The sequence below is a fragment of the Ruditapes philippinarum genome, unplaced genomic scaffold (genome assembly GCF_026571515.1).
Source record: "Ruditapes philippinarum isolate M1 unplaced genomic scaffold, ASM2657151v2 ctg1107_1_1_1_1, whole genome shotgun sequence".
Lineage (NCBI taxonomy): Eukaryota > Metazoa > Mollusca > Bivalvia > Venerida > Veneridae > Ruditapes > Ruditapes philippinarum.
Window position 1 is genome coordinate 128129 of NW_026856188.1, and position 19913 is coordinate 148041.

A 19913-nucleotide genomic window follows, 5' to 3' on the forward strand; every position below is an offset into this window, starting at 1 on the left:
TATTTTGTACTTCTTGCAAGAGCATGTTCTTACCATGACTTGATAGCGGTTGAAAATTATAATTATTGAAAAAAAATAAAAATTCCAATCTTTGATGATATTTATATTTGTGTCATGTTTTACATTTTTCAAAATAATTACGTATATATGCGAATTGGTTGGTTTTTTTTAATATTTATTTTTATTTTCATTTACAAAAAATATTAAGCATATAGATTTTTATATTTTTGATACATATACACAACGTTTTAGTATTTTTTTCTATTAGTTTTTCTACTACATTATTTTCATATATATTTGATAAGTAAATTATTGATATTGTGAGAAAACAAAATTTGCTTAAGTGTTATTCTTATTTGATGAAATTAAGACATTTCATGGAGGGCACTGTAAGAATTATAAATTAACATTCTTAAAATTTTGTTCACTTTTTGGCGCTAAAAGCTCTCGCGTCACGTTAACGTTGCCGCCTTTTTAGCGACGCCACGGACGGCAGAGTTTTCCAGAAGTTACATAAAAAGATTACAAACAAGTTTATTTTTTGAAGACATTAACGGTAGCGGTTTTTGATGTAAAATATTTTTATTACAGTAAATATTCAGGATTGAAGAAATTAATTAAATTGACAGGACACCATTGTTGAGAATCGAACCGCTACGCATAGCTACAATTATATGAACTTTGTAGATGTGAAATAAACGAAATTACAAGATTGCAGCGCATTTCTTACTTGGTTTTCTGAATCCTGAACACCACCCATTACACCTAATGTTTAAACTGAAGACCAAAGTTTCTGTTGTTAAAATGTTACAGTATTCGGCAAATCAACATTCCACTCAAACCACCATAAAAGCAATTGGAACAAAATAGAATTTACTTCTTACAGCAAAAAATCGGGAAATGAGGGTCTATTAAAATATTTGTCAGGAGTAAAATCAAGGCCGTATATTTTTATGCCCCCCTTCGAAGAAGAGGGGGTATATTGTTTTGCTAATGTCGGTCTGTCGGTCTGTCTGTCTGTCTGTCGGTCGGTCTGTCGGTCTGTCCGTCGGTAGACCACATGGTTTCCGCTGATTATCTTGAAAAGTATTTATCACAAAGTCTTCATATTTCACATAGTGATTGTTCATAACTAGTAGATGACCCCTATTGATTTTGGGGTCACTAGGTCAAAGGTCAAGGTCACAAGGACCTTAAATGTCAAAATGGTTTCCGCTGATTATCTTGAAAAGTATTTATCACAAAGTCTTCATATTTTACATAGTGATTGGTCATAACAAGTAGATAACACCTATTGATTTTGGGATCACTAGGTCAAAGGTCAAGGTCACAGGGGCCTTAAATGTCAAAATAATTTCCGCTGATTATCTTGAAAAGTATGTATTACAAAGTCTTCATATTTCACACAAAGATTGGTCATCACTAGTAGATGACCCCTTTTGATTTTGGGTGTCACTAGGTCAAAGGTCATGGTCACAGGGGCCTTAAATATCAAAATGGTTTCCGCTGATTATCTTGAAAAGTATGTATCACAAAGTCTTCATATTTCACATAGTGATTGGTCATCACAAGTAGATGACCCCTATTGATTTTGGGGTCACTAGGTCAAAGGTCAAGGTCACATGGGCCTTAAATGTCAAAATGGTTTCCGCTGATTATCTTGAAAAGTGTGTATCACAAAGTCTTCATATTTCACATAGTGATTGGTCATCACTAGTAGATGACCTCTATTGATTTTGGGGTCAATAGGTCAAAGGTCAAGGTCACAGGGGCCTTAAATGTCAAAATGGTTTCTGCTGATTATCTTGAAAAGTATGTATTACAAAGTCTTCATATTTCACATAGTGATTGGTCATAACTAGTAGATGACCCCTATTGATTTTGGGGTCACTAGGTCAAAGGTCAAGGTCACAGGGGCCTTTAATGTCAAAATGGCTTTCGTTGATTTTTCCATAATTGAACACCATGTACCAATTTTTGGCAAGTTTCTGTAATAAAATTATCCAATTATGTGAGTCAATGGCTAGAAAGGGGGGTATATGTGTCGTTCGACATTCTTGTTTTTTGATAAATTGATAAAGAGTGCAATTTATGGTTGAATGTGTTTGCATTTCATTTTCTGCAAAACTCTCCAGTTTGTTATTTATAACCATAGCGCGACAAAAATGAGCGTTAAACTACTTCTATAAAGATATTTTCGGACTTTCATAATGGTACGGTCAAATCTATTTAAAGCTTTCGAATCAAAGTACAGCAATAAATACATACATGTACACAACCCACTGTGTACAACAAAATAATTAGAAATTTCCTGTAGATGATACAAATGTAAGAAATAAATTACCGAATTTAAGTGCATTTCTTTGTCTTTAATACTGCTTTTTATACTTGAAATTTGTTCCCCTTCTCATTCATTAATTAATATAGCATGCTGCGAATCACCAAAGGGGAAACCAAAATACGACTTTACATAATAGACATCGGAAGGAATTCTTGCTTCCGAACATATTTTTAGCGGTAAATCAAAGGGATTAATTGATAAAAATCGGGTCCATGGACACAAAAATAGTAAACACAAATAGCTTAACGCCTGTGGCGCGGAGCAATAAGGACTCAGACTTGCTGACCCTGTTACCACGAATACCACATTTGAAATATCACTCTAAGTTGGCGGGGATCTTCACACCTTTTTCTGGCAGACAGTTGGCGACAAGATTATCAGGGGTGATTGACCCATTGCTGTAAGTTCACAAATTGGTTACTTCTTGTCCGGCCTACTTCATTCAATGCAATGGGCGTCTTAGCAACCCATGTATCTGAAACACATCGACACACCTCACTCGATTTTGGAATATATAATCTATAGGTACTAAAAAAGGAGACTGTGAAGATACCGATGCCCCTTCTCATCAACAACAGTACCAGAAAAAAGGGCATTTCATTCTCAGACGGATATTACACAGCAATGTTGCCATGAAAACAGAGCCATCAGCCTTTTCCCTCGAACTGTGACATAGCAAATAAACAACAAAGTGTACAATAAAACGCTTGAGTCAAAAGCACTTATTGTCGATGAAATGAAACGAAATAATACAGGAAAAAAAACAACGAGGTTCCATTGAAAGAGAATATTAAAGTTCTACAGAAAAACACGTACAGTTAATACCCAATAATGGAGTAAAGAAAATTTCAACATCGCCCGTCTTGTCTTGATAGTAATGCAATATGCACGAAAATGACAGAGATGTAATGAGATTTTCTATGGTTATCAGACCCTACAGATCCCAAGAGCCAGCTTGCGAATTGTTTTTTTTTATTTATTTGTTTGGAGCTCCGTTTATCCTCAATACTACATTGCTAAAACACATGACCCTGAATGCAAGTAACCCTGCCACTGAAATTATTACCAGAGACCTATACGTCGACAATGTTCTTTCATGTCCCAAAAAAAGAGAGATATTCTTACCTTTTCCAGGTACGCACGTACTCTCGTTTATGAAGTAGGATTCCGTCTACGATAGTGAACTTCAAACTCTAGTAAACGACATGGACTGTCAGACTAACTGAACATATCTTAGAAAACGATAATGTTGTGAAGGTATTACAAATGCTAGGGGATCAGGATGTTAACGACATTTCGTTTGTACAGCGCACAATGGTACACTCTGAGAGAACACACTAACATTCCATTTTCAAACTGATTTCAAGGTTATATTAGAACCCTTTGGTATTTCTAAGACTAGTAACTGTTCGTACCAAACTAGTTCATGAACTATGGAACAAGATTTTCGACTAGGCATTACCACTTCTGGCTAATATAACAAACACATTGACAGTTATAAGCAATGACATGGACAGCGCAAATATGACAAAAGTCCGGAGACAAATTTGCCCAACACTAATTATAAATCAAGTTCCGCAGATATTAGTTTACACGTGTTTGTTGATACAATTACACGTGCTTATGGGCGGTAGCGTATCTTACTTTCGTTCACATATCTATTCTTATATTCGCAAAGAACAGAATCGAACCTGTCAAAGAGATAACTTTACCCATACAAGAACTGATTGCAGCACTCATCGGTGCAAGTGTCAACCAACATGTGGCCATTTGCAGTCAAGTGCATTAAAATCACATGTTGATCCGACAGTCAAATACAAATACACTGAAACGTTTCATGTTTAACAGAGTAGAAGAAATCAATACACTTGTCCAACAGACAAAACATGCGTTGTACTCTTTGAATTAGTTCCTGATCTTTGCGATGTTTTTTTTTATGTTAGCTTTAAGATAAATTATTAGCAGACGATCACTACCAATACTGATGATACCACAATGCAGTAACCAATCAAATCAGTCAACTCTACAATTCTCAAAATCTCCAAACTGCCCTTACGGAAAGAGCAACATATTGGCAGTATAAAAAGCTCCTTGGAGCGTCTATTGGTGTAATGAAGACAGCGATCAAAATATAATTGGCCAAGCTCAAGCCTCCAGACAAAAGTTACGGAAATAGAGCAATGCTGAATGACCAACTAATTACCAACGTTTCATCTGCTAGAGATGGTCCAGAGCCCCTAACACCTTCACACTTACTGCATGGATGCAGACTGGCAACTCTACCATTCTAGTTTACTGACGATACAACAGCGACTGTTCGGCAATGTGCTAGACAACGTGAGGAGTTAATTTATTAATACTGGCGCCGTTGGAAACACGAGTATCTGACCTCATCAGAATACAAACGGTCGATAGGGACCACAAACCAAATTTTTCAAGTTTGTGACGTTGTTATTTTTAAGACGACTTTTTCACCAAGACCAAAGCAATTTGGAGATATTATTTGCTTAAAATGTTAGGGTGCATATTTTGGAAATTTCAAAAATAATATTTATCTAAGTGTGACAAGAATCTGAACGGAATGGAATTGAGAATGACCTGAAGCAAGAAGATATGCAAAGGAATCATAGTAAACAATTTCCTAATTTTTAGACAAGTTTATGGCGAAACAAGTTATTTTAAACAATCATATTATATTTTGGTAGCAAGCAAAGAAATGTTACTTTAAAATAAGGTTGTAAAATTAGTTTTTAAACTACATGCTGTGAATGATTATTGACATACATCAATATTTATTGCCAAAATGATTTGTTTGTAGGGTTATTATCAATAAATTATGTATTCTTCAATTTAAAGACCTGGGGTTATATTACATACAATTGAAATTATAAGAATATAATTGCAGACCGGGGCTGTTATAGACTGTGAAAATTAAGTAAATAAAGTATTTAAGTTGACCAGCTATCTTGGAGTCTGAAAAGATATATATTTAAACATCTAGCAAACCGCTCTTAGAGAACACGTTTCCTTGCAAAAAAGAGCATCAATTTTGTCATCAATTGTGTAATTACTTAATTAATCATAAAAAAGCATGAATCTTTAACATCACAAGTGACTAAAACCAATACAGCCTTAGTTTATTTGAATGTGAATTTGCTTGAGTACTGTGTTTCAACAATGTATGAGATAATATGAAACAATTGTATTGTTTTCAATCTCTTTAAAGTAAGCGTAAATTTTGTCCTTGAAGATGAACACAACCCCAAGACTTGACCACAGGAAACACTTGCAAAGGACTGAAGCTGACATATTGAACCAAAATTTAGATTTTAATGATCATCGTGAATGAATTCGAAGGAATTTATGGTTTCTGACAGATTAAGTGCAATATAATAGTTGAAAACAAGGTGATCAATACAAAGAAAGCAGCAGTATCTACAAATACTTGTTTGTTGAAAAGCTGTTATGTTAAAGTGAATGTTTGATGTATTCTGTATGTAAACATAAGGATGTTTATTTATGAAGAAAAATAAAATGAGATATTTTTTATGTTAAAGTTGGGTTATTATAATACAATAAGAATTGATTTTGTTGAGAGTAATCATATAAACATACACCCATAAACTTTTACAGAAGTTTACTATAAGAATATTAAATAAAGTATTAAAAACAAATAAATTCGGATGCACACTTGTTACCTCTGCTAGTTAAAGCTAGTTTAAATATAATTGTTTAACCAGTTATTAAAAGTTTAATTGTCACGCAAAAGGTCGATGAAAAAGTATACATCCAAAATTAGTGAAACATATTTTTATACAGAATTTTGGCTCCGTTCCGTGCCTAGATTCCGCTAAAATGCCATGCCTAGATTCTGCCCAGATTCCGTGCCAAGATTCTGCCTTGAATCTTTGTTAGTTTTTCCACATGTACACATTTTCTACTCATTTACATACTTCGTGCCAAAGTCCCTCCCGATTCTGCATTGACCCCGCCCAGAATATGCTTTTTATTTGACGTGTCCTGATAACTGTACTTCCGAGCGGAATTCGTGTGATAATTCCGTTGCATTTCGTACGGGTAGTTTCACACAACATATTCAGTTAAAAATGTTATTAAGCACTTTGAGAAACTATTAAGAAGAAAGCATTCACAGATCCAGTGCTTGTAGATTATATTATATATAAATATAATAATATATAAATATAATATTATATCAAATACTTGTCTTGTTAGTGAAAAGATTGACTCATGATTTCTTTGGAAAAACTAGTAAAATATACTTACTGGAATATTTATCATACACCCTGGTGAAATCTTATAAACTCCCTGTAGTGTAGGAGCCTGAAACAAAATCTGCAAACAATTATAATTTTTATAGTTCAATAGCTGTTTTCTGTTGCTTATGATGAAAGTGTGACAGTATTGGGGCAGAGAATGAATCAGACTCCTCATTTGGAGATCACATGTTTGAATCTCACTATTTGGGAGAATCTTCTTATCCGGTCAGCTTATATGTTTAATTCTCTTTCAACTTTCACAATTCATTCTGATGTAATTACAAGTTAAGACAAAAAAGTTTGAAACAGTTACCAGATGTAACTTCTGATAATTTATAATAAATTTATTTTCTATATGGCAGTATTTAATAAATTTTAATAATAGCAACTATATTTCATCACTAAGAATTTACAGAGCGTATAAAAGATGAAAAAACAACCCCAAAACAACAACAACAACAACGAAAAAACCCAACATAATAATTGTACTCCTAATACTTGTACTTGAATTTAAAAATAATTTGAACAGTTTTTCCTTAACCTAGTTTTCCTTTATGTTTGTATAGTTATATTACCAATTATATGTAATTATAGATTTATCCATTCATCTTTGTGATTTTCTGATTTAAATGCTCATGAAAAATTCAGTAATTTCGAATCATTCAACCATGGCCATACATAATGTTTTTGACAATTGACTCCTCGTACTCAGGATTTGAACTCAACTATTGTCTTATCAACAAGCCAATTTAAATCGCTTATTTATGGAATTTAGGCTAAATCAATGTGACTCTGACCATAATAATGAAAGACTGCTGTTTTCATTGACACTTAGTTGTATTAGGATTTATAAGAAATATTTCCTTTTATAATCCTAGAAACGTTTATTACAAGTCATTTAGAAAAACATATTAATCGATCTCAGGATTCAGTATGAAATATCCAAACATAAGATCGTATCCAATAATTATATGATCATTGAACCGGTAATGTTAAGGTTACTATAAAGTAATAACATTGCAGTATAATTATACACTATATGGCAAGTATATATATGGAGGCGTATTTCTTTTTTTTCTGGTTTTGTCACTCAAATTCAACCATTTCCGCATTTTCAGCATCTGGGTGTTTACAGCGGTCTGTGTAAATATGATGATGGTCCGCGTTATTTTTCGAAGTAACTGTCTGTTTTTGGTTTCGTTTTATTTGTTCTGCTTGTGAACGGTAAATCAATATCACTTTTGGAAAATCAATGACTTTCTTATAGCATGGTTTTACTATCGATTTATCTACAAGTTATTTTCCCGAAAGAATTGAACTTCATTATGCGCGTAAGGTTTTTTTCTTATTATTTTTGTAGGAATATGGATTTTAACCTATTGTACTATAATAATTCATTTGTAAGACGAACACATGAAAATCAATATCACTTTGGGAAAAAATCAATGACTATCTTAAAGCATGGTTTTACTAACTATATATGTACAAACTATATTCCCGAACTAATTGAACTTCATTATGCGCCTAAGGTTTTTTTTCTTAATATTTTTGTAGGAATATGGATTTTAACCTATTTTACTATAATAATTCATTTGTAAGTACTACACTTGATTGACCGTACATGCCTGTTACTATAGTGTGTATTTTATTCGTTGCAGATCTAATTCCGGCGTATTTGGGCTGACCGTGCCTGTCCAGAACTTAAGTATGCATTTATCCCGTTGCAAATCTAATCTGATTGATATCATAATATTAATATCTTTTTGCACCGCATTATTACTTTATCTATATGACTTTTTCATGTTAAGCAGTTGTAAAAAGTAATGCCTAAAATTTCAGGCGTTTTCTTACATTAATTTTAAGAAATTGGTGTCAATTCGATAGCTCGACTTTTGTTTCTTCCTTTTTTAATAAATAGTACTTGAGTTTTCATAGGATAATAAGGTCGTATTCTTAACTCAAGTTATCGATTTCGTTCAATAAATGTTGCATTTTCTCGGCCGTAATTATAAATTTATCCATTCATCTTTGTGATTTTACTGTTCCCATGCATCACATTCGCACAATATTTGTACCATTTGCTTCAGAATTTCTTTTCGATTTTATTTGTAGATAATTTAAATTATTTGGAGTGTTTCTAAAACCGTACGGATGACTATTACAGAACTTCTCCTAACCGTGTGATTATTACATTGTCACGTAACACGCGTGGTAATATTACCAAGCTTATGATAATAACGCGACACCCGTACTAATTAAAACAATCTGAATATCATACTGACTATCTTGAAATCCTCGGAAAATACAAAAGAACTCTCTTATAAAAGTTTTAATTTTGAATTTCTGAAAACTAATCTTTAAAAACTGTTAAAACCCTAATATGTCCATGTACCGGTTCAAACACAGATATGAAGGTATGCTTATTTGCAAACTCCCCGATCCATGCATGCGCTAATAAAAGAAAAATAATTATTCCCTTGATCAAAGGGCATAACAAAATAACATGTAATCGGTCTCAATGACCTTTAAGCATCTATTAAATGCACGATATGCAAAGCTTAAATTAAATCCTTTATCTTTGAAACTCTTCTTTGCTTTTTTTTTATTTATCATCCTAGACCTTTGTCCTGAGCTTATGTCATCAAGAATTTATTTGAGTTTGTTTGTGTAGGAACCTGTAAGCTTAAAGAACATAATCTCAAGTATTTAGTTCATACGTTGTATTTGGAAATATTCTTTTTATTTAAATGATTAAGACATTTGTAGTGCGTAACACAAACATCAGGTATTTTCATTGTAATGAAAACGAATTTCACATCCTAACCTGTTTTTCTTCAGGATGCACTTTTCCTCGAAACATTTCTTTGCCACTTTCTTGAACAAATCCACATGGAAAAGATGACTGCAGCAGCAACAACAACAACTGTAATACAAAGAGATAATTAAAGATATTTAATGATATGTTATGATATATTAAAGTAGTATTAATGCTGATTACCATTCATGTATTACCAAGCATTAAGCAATTTTTGTTTTGAAAATATATTCTATGGAACTCTTAAGATACAAACTCAAGCAAAAATCAATTCATACTTAATAATTTTCTTTTTAACTTTAAAGATGAAAACGAGATAAAATCGAAAAGACTGGATCCAATACTGATTTCGTTTTGAAAATTTCCATCTTTTTCTTTCAGAAAATAACTAGCAAGCTCAAAATCATGTTAAACAATGACGAAACATTGTATAAACTCGAAAATATCCACGTTAAACTTAAAAGAGCTCCACCGAGGTCAAACATCCTTAACACATAAAATTTGAAATTTTTGCATAGATCAAATGTTGAACTAAAATAGAATAATCTAGGAAACAGAAATAAAGAAATATGCTCAGAATAAAAAAAGAAAATCGATTTTACACGTGTTTTGCCCGGTTTCAATCGCTTTTCAGGGTTTTGATAATTTGAACAATAAATATAAATATTCTGTAAAAACGGAGTAAGGGGATGATTTGAAATTTTACGTCCATACCTACATGAAATGGTACAAAATTCTTGAAAATTTTGTGTCCCGTTCCTTCATGTCAAAAAAACTTTAGCAGACTTCCTTTGATATAAAGGTTTTATCAAATTATACTAGGCCTATAATTGCAATAAATGGTACATAATCTTGCATCCAAGCTTAACTAAAACAACACACAATTGAACTGCTGCTGTTATCTCACCTATATTTCCTTTACAAAGTATAAAAATTGTTAACATCTAATTTAATTAGTTATTCCCTCCATTGTTATGATACAAATTCTAAAAGCTCCTATTGTAAATCACACGGACCACAAGCGTCAGCAGAATTCTGTTCCAACAAGAATAAGAAATACCTTTCCGAGGCAGGCTATATTCGTTAAATATTTAATCAATATAATTTGTTTGTGACAAAAATATGCATTTTTAAATATTGATAGTAACGGAAAAAATACTGTATTCAATTGTGTCGTTCACAATTGTATGCCTCGCGTTCAATAGCTCGCGTTGGATATTTCTTAAATTATCTTTACGGCCAAAGTTTAAAAGAAATATATATTCAAGGTTAAGAAACGATAGAAGAAAACCCGCAAATAGGTAGTTAATGATCTCGAGCAAAATTTAGACTTGCGAGACAGATATAATAAAGATCTTGAAATTGCTGCTGTTATTGCTGCTACGGCTGCTAATGAGAACAATGTTTAGTATGAAGATGGAAATGGTGATTTCTTTTCATACAATATGTTAAAGACTAGGAAATAACAAGAAATCGCAAATAAGTTATAAAACAATGTCTGACATTAAAATTGTCATTTTGCTTTTTATTAATTCGCACACTCAGGTAAAACAAATTTTAAAACTCTTGAACTTTTTATCAGATAAAAGCAACCCGCTCTTTATCTATCGTGTATGACTGCCGCCAATTTTGTTTTCTCAAACTGACCTGAAAAAAGTTATTAAGATGTGATAAAAGGACATCCATGACCAGAGCTTTATTTATTAAAATATCGGTATGAATAAAATAAACTTTTTTTAAAATGTGTTCCGAACGGTTTAACACTACGTCAACTATTAAGGGTCGAATGAAAGACACTTTAAAATAACTTAATAATTTAAAAACGAAGCAAAATCCATGATCATATTTGGTCCGAAAAGGTATTGGTTAACACGAAAATCTTCAATAATGTGATATTTTCAATTGCAAGTATAGTCGCGCTCGCAAATCAAAATTTAACATTGATAGTTTTTGAATAAGCTCGCAAATCAAAATTTAAAATTGAATGTTTTTGTATGTGTTTACTGATACGTATTTAAAGGTTACGCTATATTTAGAATATTGTTAGTATTCAAACATTGCCAACGTATGTCTTTCATAATGATCTAATGGGTCATAAATTAAGACTACGAAACAGGTAATTATTTAACCTACCGTGCTGTTATGAAAATTTGCTGACACATGTGATCTTATGTTATACAAAAGGCTCAATTTTGTGAAGTCAATGCATAACAAAATAGAATAGATATGTTCTATGTAGATATTATCTAAAGGACATAGAGGAGACATAACCGGTTTTCTTTATACATTTTGTTGATAATTAAAGTTCGATTTGTATATGCTACATTATTATCATGTATACATATGATGAAAGATATTGTTATATTTATTGTTATTTCTGACCTAGAACAGTGTAAGATTACCTAAAGTTAGGTAAAAGTTGTCGATTTTACTGAGTGAGAACTTATGCGAAAGAAATAAAGTCTGAGTGAGGTTTTATAGAAGGAAAACATACGTCGATAAACGTTTGTCATGATATTTGTTCATACGTTTTGGGATAACTCTTCTATATTTATTTTCTATTTGTTTTTATATGCCCAAACAAAATTTCGGCCATATTATGTTCTAAACCCTGGCGTCTGTCTGTCTATCCGTCTGTCTGTCCGTCCGTTAGCAATTTGGTTTCCGGAGCATAACTTAAGTTCCATTTAGCCCACAATATTCAAATTTCATAGGATGATTGTCCATATTGGTTAGAAGACTCCTATTGATATTGGGTAGAAACCCCTATTAATTTTGGGGTCACAAGGTCAAAGTTCAAGGTCGCTATTACTTCAAGACTGAAAAAAGTTTCCAGATCATAACTTTAGTTCCATTTGGCCCACAATAGTTAAACTTTATTGAAGGATTGCTATTTGAAGGAGGTAATAATTTATGTAATGTCTTACAAATGCTTCATCCTAACTAAAAAAAAAACACTTTCGGGCATATAATGATCCGCCTAGCGGTGCTCTTGTTAGTATTTGAATTACTGCCGTTTTTGCTTGCTTTTAAGTGGTAACATTTTTAAACAAAGCGTATAACACTCTTCGTTCAGTCCATCGCACACTTAACATTACATTTCCTGAGCACTTATACTATAATAATTGTTCTTGAAATTAAACGGGTAAGTTTATAAAACGTCAAAATCTGAAACATTTCTCCATATATAAGATTTTTTCTCATTAATAATTGTAGCTATCTTCAGTTTAACATATTTTATTATACAAACTAAGTTGAAATGTAAGTTAAGTCGAATTCCGTCTCATGGTATAGCATTAAATGATAGTATTGTTAAAAACCTACATGAGTGCCAATGTTATTTGACATCAATAATACCAACTCACTATAAGAAAATTATAACAATGAAATCATTAAAAACAACATTTATCTTGCTGAACGCGCGGTTAAACATTAACCATGCGATTAAGGGGTTTAAATGGGTATTTATTTGATCGTAGATTTGGTATCGGTATTGAAATTGTGTCAGTGTATAATAGATCCAGATAATTTGATACCAATGCATATATCCCTGACAGGTCTATTCAGATTAGTAGATACAATTAGAATATCACAACCCCATATTTGTTAAAAAAAGATCACATGTTAATATTTGTGGTTAAATCTATTCTTATTCAAATAAAAGGTCAGAGTAGGGACTTATCATTTGTAACCTTCAATACGAATAACACAATCGCGTTTCTTACCGAATCAGATTTTAAAGACAGCTTTGAGCAATATGAAAATTAATCATAATATATTTTATTGATACTACTTACAAACAATATTGGAAGTTTTTCACAGTTGCAAAAGGCAAGTTTTCTTTCGGCAATTTTACCGCAGACATATAATCGAATTTAGTTTTGACATACTTGATATGTCTTTAACAAAAACGTTGTGTACCCGCTGAAAGGAAACTAAAACCACTTAGCAGAACTATTTACTATCATGAAACGATAAGCAATACGCATATTTCCTCATGTTAAGTGCAAGATCACACTTATTTATTTATGTAATAATTTCAAATTTTCGTGTCTGCTCTTTATGTTTTGAACCGATAAAAATTGTATTTAGCAAAAAAGTAAAATTAATATAAAAATGAGACAATGAGCAGAAAGCAGGTTTTTTTTGATAAAAATTGTCCATGCCCAAGGTAAAAAGCACAAATCTTAATGCATTTTGTATGTAGCATCGCCTTGCAGACTTGTCCAGAGTGATGCTTATCATGCCTCTGGGGCCAATGTAGGTCCCGTCCCTGGGCAAAGCAGTTATTTGTTTGTATAAGCTTATATCCAAGAATTTAGATATTTTATAAGTTTAATCGCCAAGTTGACTCCTGCAAAATGTAAACAATTCATGAGACTGGTTAGAAATGACGCTGCTAGGAAATAACTAAGAATGTAGAACAAAACCCCACACGCCAAAACCCCACAACCCATAAAGTTGAATTAATTAGTTATGTACAAATTATGAACAGACAATAAATCGTCATTCTGATAACCTGGTAATAATTTGATGATAATGAGGGGTCATATTTTGTGTTTTGAATTGCAGTTTTGATATTATTTGACAGTTATTTTTATTTAATCAATTAACGACGACATTTTTGTTGTTTGGTGTCAATGTAATCATAGTAAGACAAATTTTGATTTTTTCTCTCTCTCTTCCACTCTCTAAATACAGAACATAAACCCTTTCAAAGAAAACGCATTCCTTCATTTGTGTTAAGTCATTCTAAATTAATATGATATTTCTTCCGTTGTTTCAGCCGTTTTATCCGATCACTTTGTTGAAATCATTTAATGGACTAAATCAAATGGGACACGGTCTCGTAGAAAATCAGAGGAACATTCATATAACGTCGTTAAAATAGTATTGTGTGTGTAGTACTTTTGTTTACATGCTTCCAGGAAATAAAACCAAATGCAAAGATAAATCATTACATATTTTCAGCTTGTCTTAAGGAAAGCTTACTTCTCTATTGACTGCCGTTAGATCCGAAAGTGTGAAAGTGTTTGATCTTCTTGTCGATGAAAGCAAAAACAATGTGACTGATAACATAGATATGCAGTTATTCCAAATGGCAGCAAAACACAACAGTAAAATAGTCGCTGAAAAACTGATACCAACACATGATGCGACATTTCTAGCAAATGCTACGGATGAAAATAGGAAAAGATCTTGCACGATTATCCACGGGAAATAACAGTTCCAGTATTTATGCTTTCTAATTTAACATATTTATATGTTTTGATGACATTGATGGTAAATAAACAGATATGAATATAAACGGTGTTTATTATTATTTACAGGATGACACTTTAAGAATAGTTGCCCGATTGGATACAAAAATGAACGCTCCTAAAACTAAATATAAATACGTAGACGAGCAATTAATTTTGGATGCAGTTGGCAGTAATGCAGCTGAAAGTTAAATATTTTATGTCAAATGTAGCGTTGAATCGATTACTGTTTCTGTTGTTTTGTCATTTCTTTTTGAAATAGACTTTATTGCAATTAACCGGTAAGTTACATGCGTTTTATGAGATATTGAAATACTGACAAATGTATCAGAGTGCACATTTAACTTATATCCTTATTTTGTGTACATTCCTTAGCCATGTCATTTTTTATCTGTTTACTACTTTTACTCATAATGATATCACGGACCAATACAATAAGACATTTATACATTGTTAAGTACAATTTTGAATTTTATTGGACGCTGTAGATAAACAATTAGATGACGCGCTTTCTCACATCACCAGATTTTTGACAGGTTGAAAGGACTTTGTTACTTTTGAGCACAATAATGACTTGACATAGATTTTTGGACTATGAAAATAAAAACAAGGCTATATATAGTTTAACAATGTTTTTGTTATGATGTTGTGGACTTAAAAATAAATAAACAGGGGTATGGAGTACAATTGAATCTAGAAAAAACACAACTGAAACTAAAGTTTGAATGCAAACGTCTGTTTTTCAATGGTAACATGTTATTAAGTGTGACATTATGTTATCTTATGTAAACATTATGATGGAATTACCCTGTGTCCAAAATATAATTGGACAGTTACAAACCATACTCAACTGATACTAAACACCTGTTTTGTAAAGAATTAAAAACCTTATTTAGTTGCACTTGGTAAATAGCTTGTAGTAAAATTTCATATCTGCTGTTGCATATGCATGTCCTTACACTTAGTTTCTTACACACTAGTTGTTAATAGATCTAAAATTATTTTTAAAAACGTGTAACAGCATCATGTGTGTTTTATCTTTTAGACCATAATCAAAATACATGTATGTTGAATTCTTACCACTGCTTTCTGCTGACACTTTATTTCATGGTTAAGGTTCTAATAAAAATTGTGCTTTTATCTCTTTAAGCTGTATTTCATCATTTCAAATTATTACAATTTAACGAAATCAATAATTGTTTTCCATTAGCCGTATCCATTGCCAAGTGGCTTTGGTCGTTGACTTCAAACTACTTGCCTCTCATCGCTGAAGGTCCAAACCCACCAAGAACAACAACTCCGATTTGTTCACTAATTTTAATTCCTATAATTACGTTGTTACTTTTTTACATATAGAGCTTATTTTTAAAGCGTTATATTTTTATTTCTTAAAGCTATATTTCATAATTTAAAAAAAAAAAAAAAACCCAAAAAACCCCAAAACAAAACAAAAAAACAAAAACAAAAAATAAAAACGCTTTGTCTAATCTCTTATCTTTATATCTTTATTTGAATTCTTACAATATCTTTATTGTTTTACCTTTTGAAGAGTTCTTTTGTTTTCACTTTTTTGAATTCTTTGAATTGCGTTGTGGTTTTATTTCTTGGATCGTTACTGTCTTATTTGGAATCCTTGTGATAGTATTTGAAATTTTATGTATTTACAAAATCCTTATGGTTTAATCTCTTTTAATCTTGTGTTTTTATTTCTAATTTTTGCTATTACACTATTTTCATCTCTTGTACATTTTGTTACTCTTTTTTGTGAATTAATGTAAAACATTTATAATTATTCTCTATATACGATACGTATATCTTCATTTCATTTGATTGAATTCTAACAATAACGTTGTGGCTTTACCTCTTGAAACTTTATTTTATTACATGTATTTAGAATTCTAACATCTGCTTTTTGTTTAATCTTTCTGATTATCTTTATTTTTTAAAATTGTTACATTAACAGTCAGCTTTGATTATTATTATGGTGATATTTCAATTCAGTTTACAATACTTTATCATATTGACTTTAAAAATGCAGCATAGTACATAAGATATGATACTGATATACGTGTAATACAATGATTAATATGATAAGAGAACCATTCCCATGATGCATAATTTCAAGTAACAATGAGGTTTTATTTTACTTCTTTTACCATTTGAGTATAGTGCATTTGAATACTGTTTATATGATAAATCGAATGAAACCGTGCTTTCAAAATATCTAATTTTCAATCCATTGTATTAAGCAAAATGTGATAGTTTACAATTTGTGATATATTTATTAAATTTGTACTTTTTGTATAAGCATTTGTTGATCTGCCTCCTTTTCAGTCTTATTTGTGTTATTCCAATTAATCTTGACAGTTACGCTTAATTAACAATGCTACACATGTACAGTGAGAAAAATAACAGTAACAATTTACAAGTTTTCCTTAGAATTCAAGATAAAACTTCATATTATCAATAATATATTATACAGAAAAACATAGATTAAAAGATACGAATATGAGTCTGATAACAAAAGACTATCTAGTTTATTCTAAGTCGGCCAATGGAAGTAGTATGGTTTTAAAAAAATATCTTAAATAATGGTTTTTCACAATATGAACGTATTTTACGTGACAGTGGTTTTTAATAATGCGTACATGGACAAAATGATACGTAGACGTCGTATAAAAGTAGTTTAGGGATAATAAAAAGTTTTCACTTGAAAACAATACTTTTTTTCTGAATAATTTCAGAAATTTCTTCAATTAAGGTTAAAATTAATTTAATTAATATGGGACTTTTGCCATGAACCTTTACGTGACGGTGCATTGTAGCCCTCTGGAAGTATTACTCAAGTTTAAAAGTACTTTTAAATCATGTAACAATGGTTCATACATATTCTAACAAAATTAATGAAAGCCAATGCTAAAATAATGATAATATTATGTTTCTAAGCAAAAAATAATTTTACGTGATTGAAGCTTTACGTGAAGATATTGCTATAAGTGCACTTAAAACAGTGGACGACAACGAAAAAAGCATTGGATCGGTTAATAGTATGACGTCATTTAATGTTTACTGGCGTCATTTGCATGAGCCTGAAATACGCAAGGTATTTTTTTTTATCAAAATTGTATTGTTTTTAATTGTTATGTAATACTAAAATAATTATCATAAAAAACCTATTTAGCTTATGTTTGTGAAAATTTGATAATATATTGCCACATTATTGATATAGTGTTTTTTACAAAGCAAGGTATGTGGTTTAAAAGTGTCACGTTAAATTCAAGTTAATTAGTATTAGTAAATTTGTAAATTTCAAAACTTTTTAACGTGTGTATCACTCTCACAGGTATCATACCGGGGCAATATTCCATAGTACGTGGAAAAAAATAATAAAGAACCCAATATGAAATATATATATCAGTATAGATTTTGTTTGTATGTTGTGTAAAGTAATTATAACCAGTTTGTTTATTACTGTTGAAATATGTATGATGTATGATATTTTCTAAAATAAATAAGAATTATTATAAATATAATAATTCAATATAATTATGATATATAAATACAATTATAAATCATATATCACTATAACATGTATATATGGAGCTATTATTTACATGAAACATACAAAAATAACGAAGTACATGCTCACACCACATATACCTTAAAACAATGTAAACGTGTAATTGCAGATAATGGCGCAATCACATGCTCAACGTCAGAAAGAGTATCGGGAGTGAAAGAAAGCAGACGCACGTGGTAAATTGTTAGAAAATTAGAGCAAATGCACGAAAAAGTACTACACAAAGGTTAAAAAAAATTAGGTGCTAAAGAAGTAGACAGACAAAGAAAAAAACTAAGACAAAAGCAAATATTTTACAGAGCAAGCACGAAGGCAACTTAGAGCAAAGGCTACTGAGTTAGTTTTGGAGGAAATGCTTATTCCATGTACAGTAAATGAGATGTAACCGCTGAGGTTCCTAGTTCACTTACGAAATGGATTGTTCAAAAATGATGGAAATAGAAAGAAAAATAAGAGGCAGACCAAAAAGCTACCGGGAAGAAGATTAATTACATAAATCAGCTAAAGGCCCAAACCATAAAGGAAATACAACAAAGCATTTCAGGGAAAGAAAATTGAGAGAAATTGCAAAAAATTCTTAATCATGGGGAACACCAAAAATATAAGTCTGAGCAAGCATGAGAGCTGCTGATATAGGCCCAAGTAAACATTCAAGTATTAGGGAAAAACTTTATTGTTTCAATTACTGGCATTTTTTACGACTGAGCCTTGCCTACGGCTGACGGAAAGGTGTAATAACAAGTGATAAAAAGGGGGCGAATAGCAGTTAGCTGTAGTTGTTGCTGGATATATATTAAGGGAAGTACAAGTTTAAAATCCAATATGCTGCAAATATGTTGGGCGTTAAGGTGAGGAAGTCGTCAGCGGGGCCATCAAACCAAAATCGCATTAAAACCCCAAAAAAACCAAAAACCTACAGGAAAGTAAGAGAAAATTTCCTTTGCAAAAGAAAAGTGTGGAAAGAATGAGAGGATGCAGAAAGTATTGTTTTAAATGACTTCCTAAGAAATATGTTCATTAAGTTTTAAAAGCTGAGCACAAAGATTTGAAAATCAGCTCCGCTTAATTCTGTTAGAAAGGACGACCAAGAATGTGACATTAGTGAAACTACGCCGGGGCCAGAACAAACCACTTGCTTATGCCACAAAACACCAAAACTTGCACTAAAGGTACAAAGTTTTGAAAAATTACGGAGTTATCTCAAATACAAAATACGAACTAATAATAAAACAGTTCTTACCCCAATATACTTTCTAACCACTTACACTGACACCACACGATACGTCAAATACCGATAATCTTATTGAAAATAACTGACTGAGTGACACGCAGTTTTTTAAACAGATTAAGTTTAACATAAAACACACTTTGAATCAGTTGAGGGTTATTGTTGTAATTTAGAAACCAAATCGAGAAAGTTGATTAGCCGTCATTAAGAAAACCTCCGTAAGAAGGCCGATGTCTCCCAAGGAAATCCATGAAGAACTTCCATAGACACAACTTGGAAAAAAATCCCCTTCCTATAGCATTGTGAAAAATTGGGACTGCTTGAAAAAGAGCAGGGGAGAATTGCAGATGGATGAGCGGCCTTGGTGGCCTAAAGTGGCCACCAACGATGAAATGTCGAAAGCTGTGCACG

At 31.7% G+C, this 19913-nt stretch overlaps 1 protein-coding gene across 1 annotated transcript in view; it reads right to left on the reverse strand.

Moving 5' to 3' along the window:
* Window positions 1-9541, reverse strand: part of LOC132745715 (ankyrin-2-like) — a gene marked incomplete at its 5' end in the record, with an annotated part of 28500 nt that extends 18959 nt beyond the window's left edge. The window contains 2 exons of the mRNA XM_060734677.1: window positions 6626-6682; window positions 9443-9541. Coding sequence (XP_060590660.1) covers window positions 6626-6682; window positions 9443-9541 — 156 coding nt within the window. The remainder of the gene's footprint in view (window positions 1-6625; window positions 6683-9442) is intronic.
* Window positions 9542-19913: the final 10372 nt, after the last annotated feature.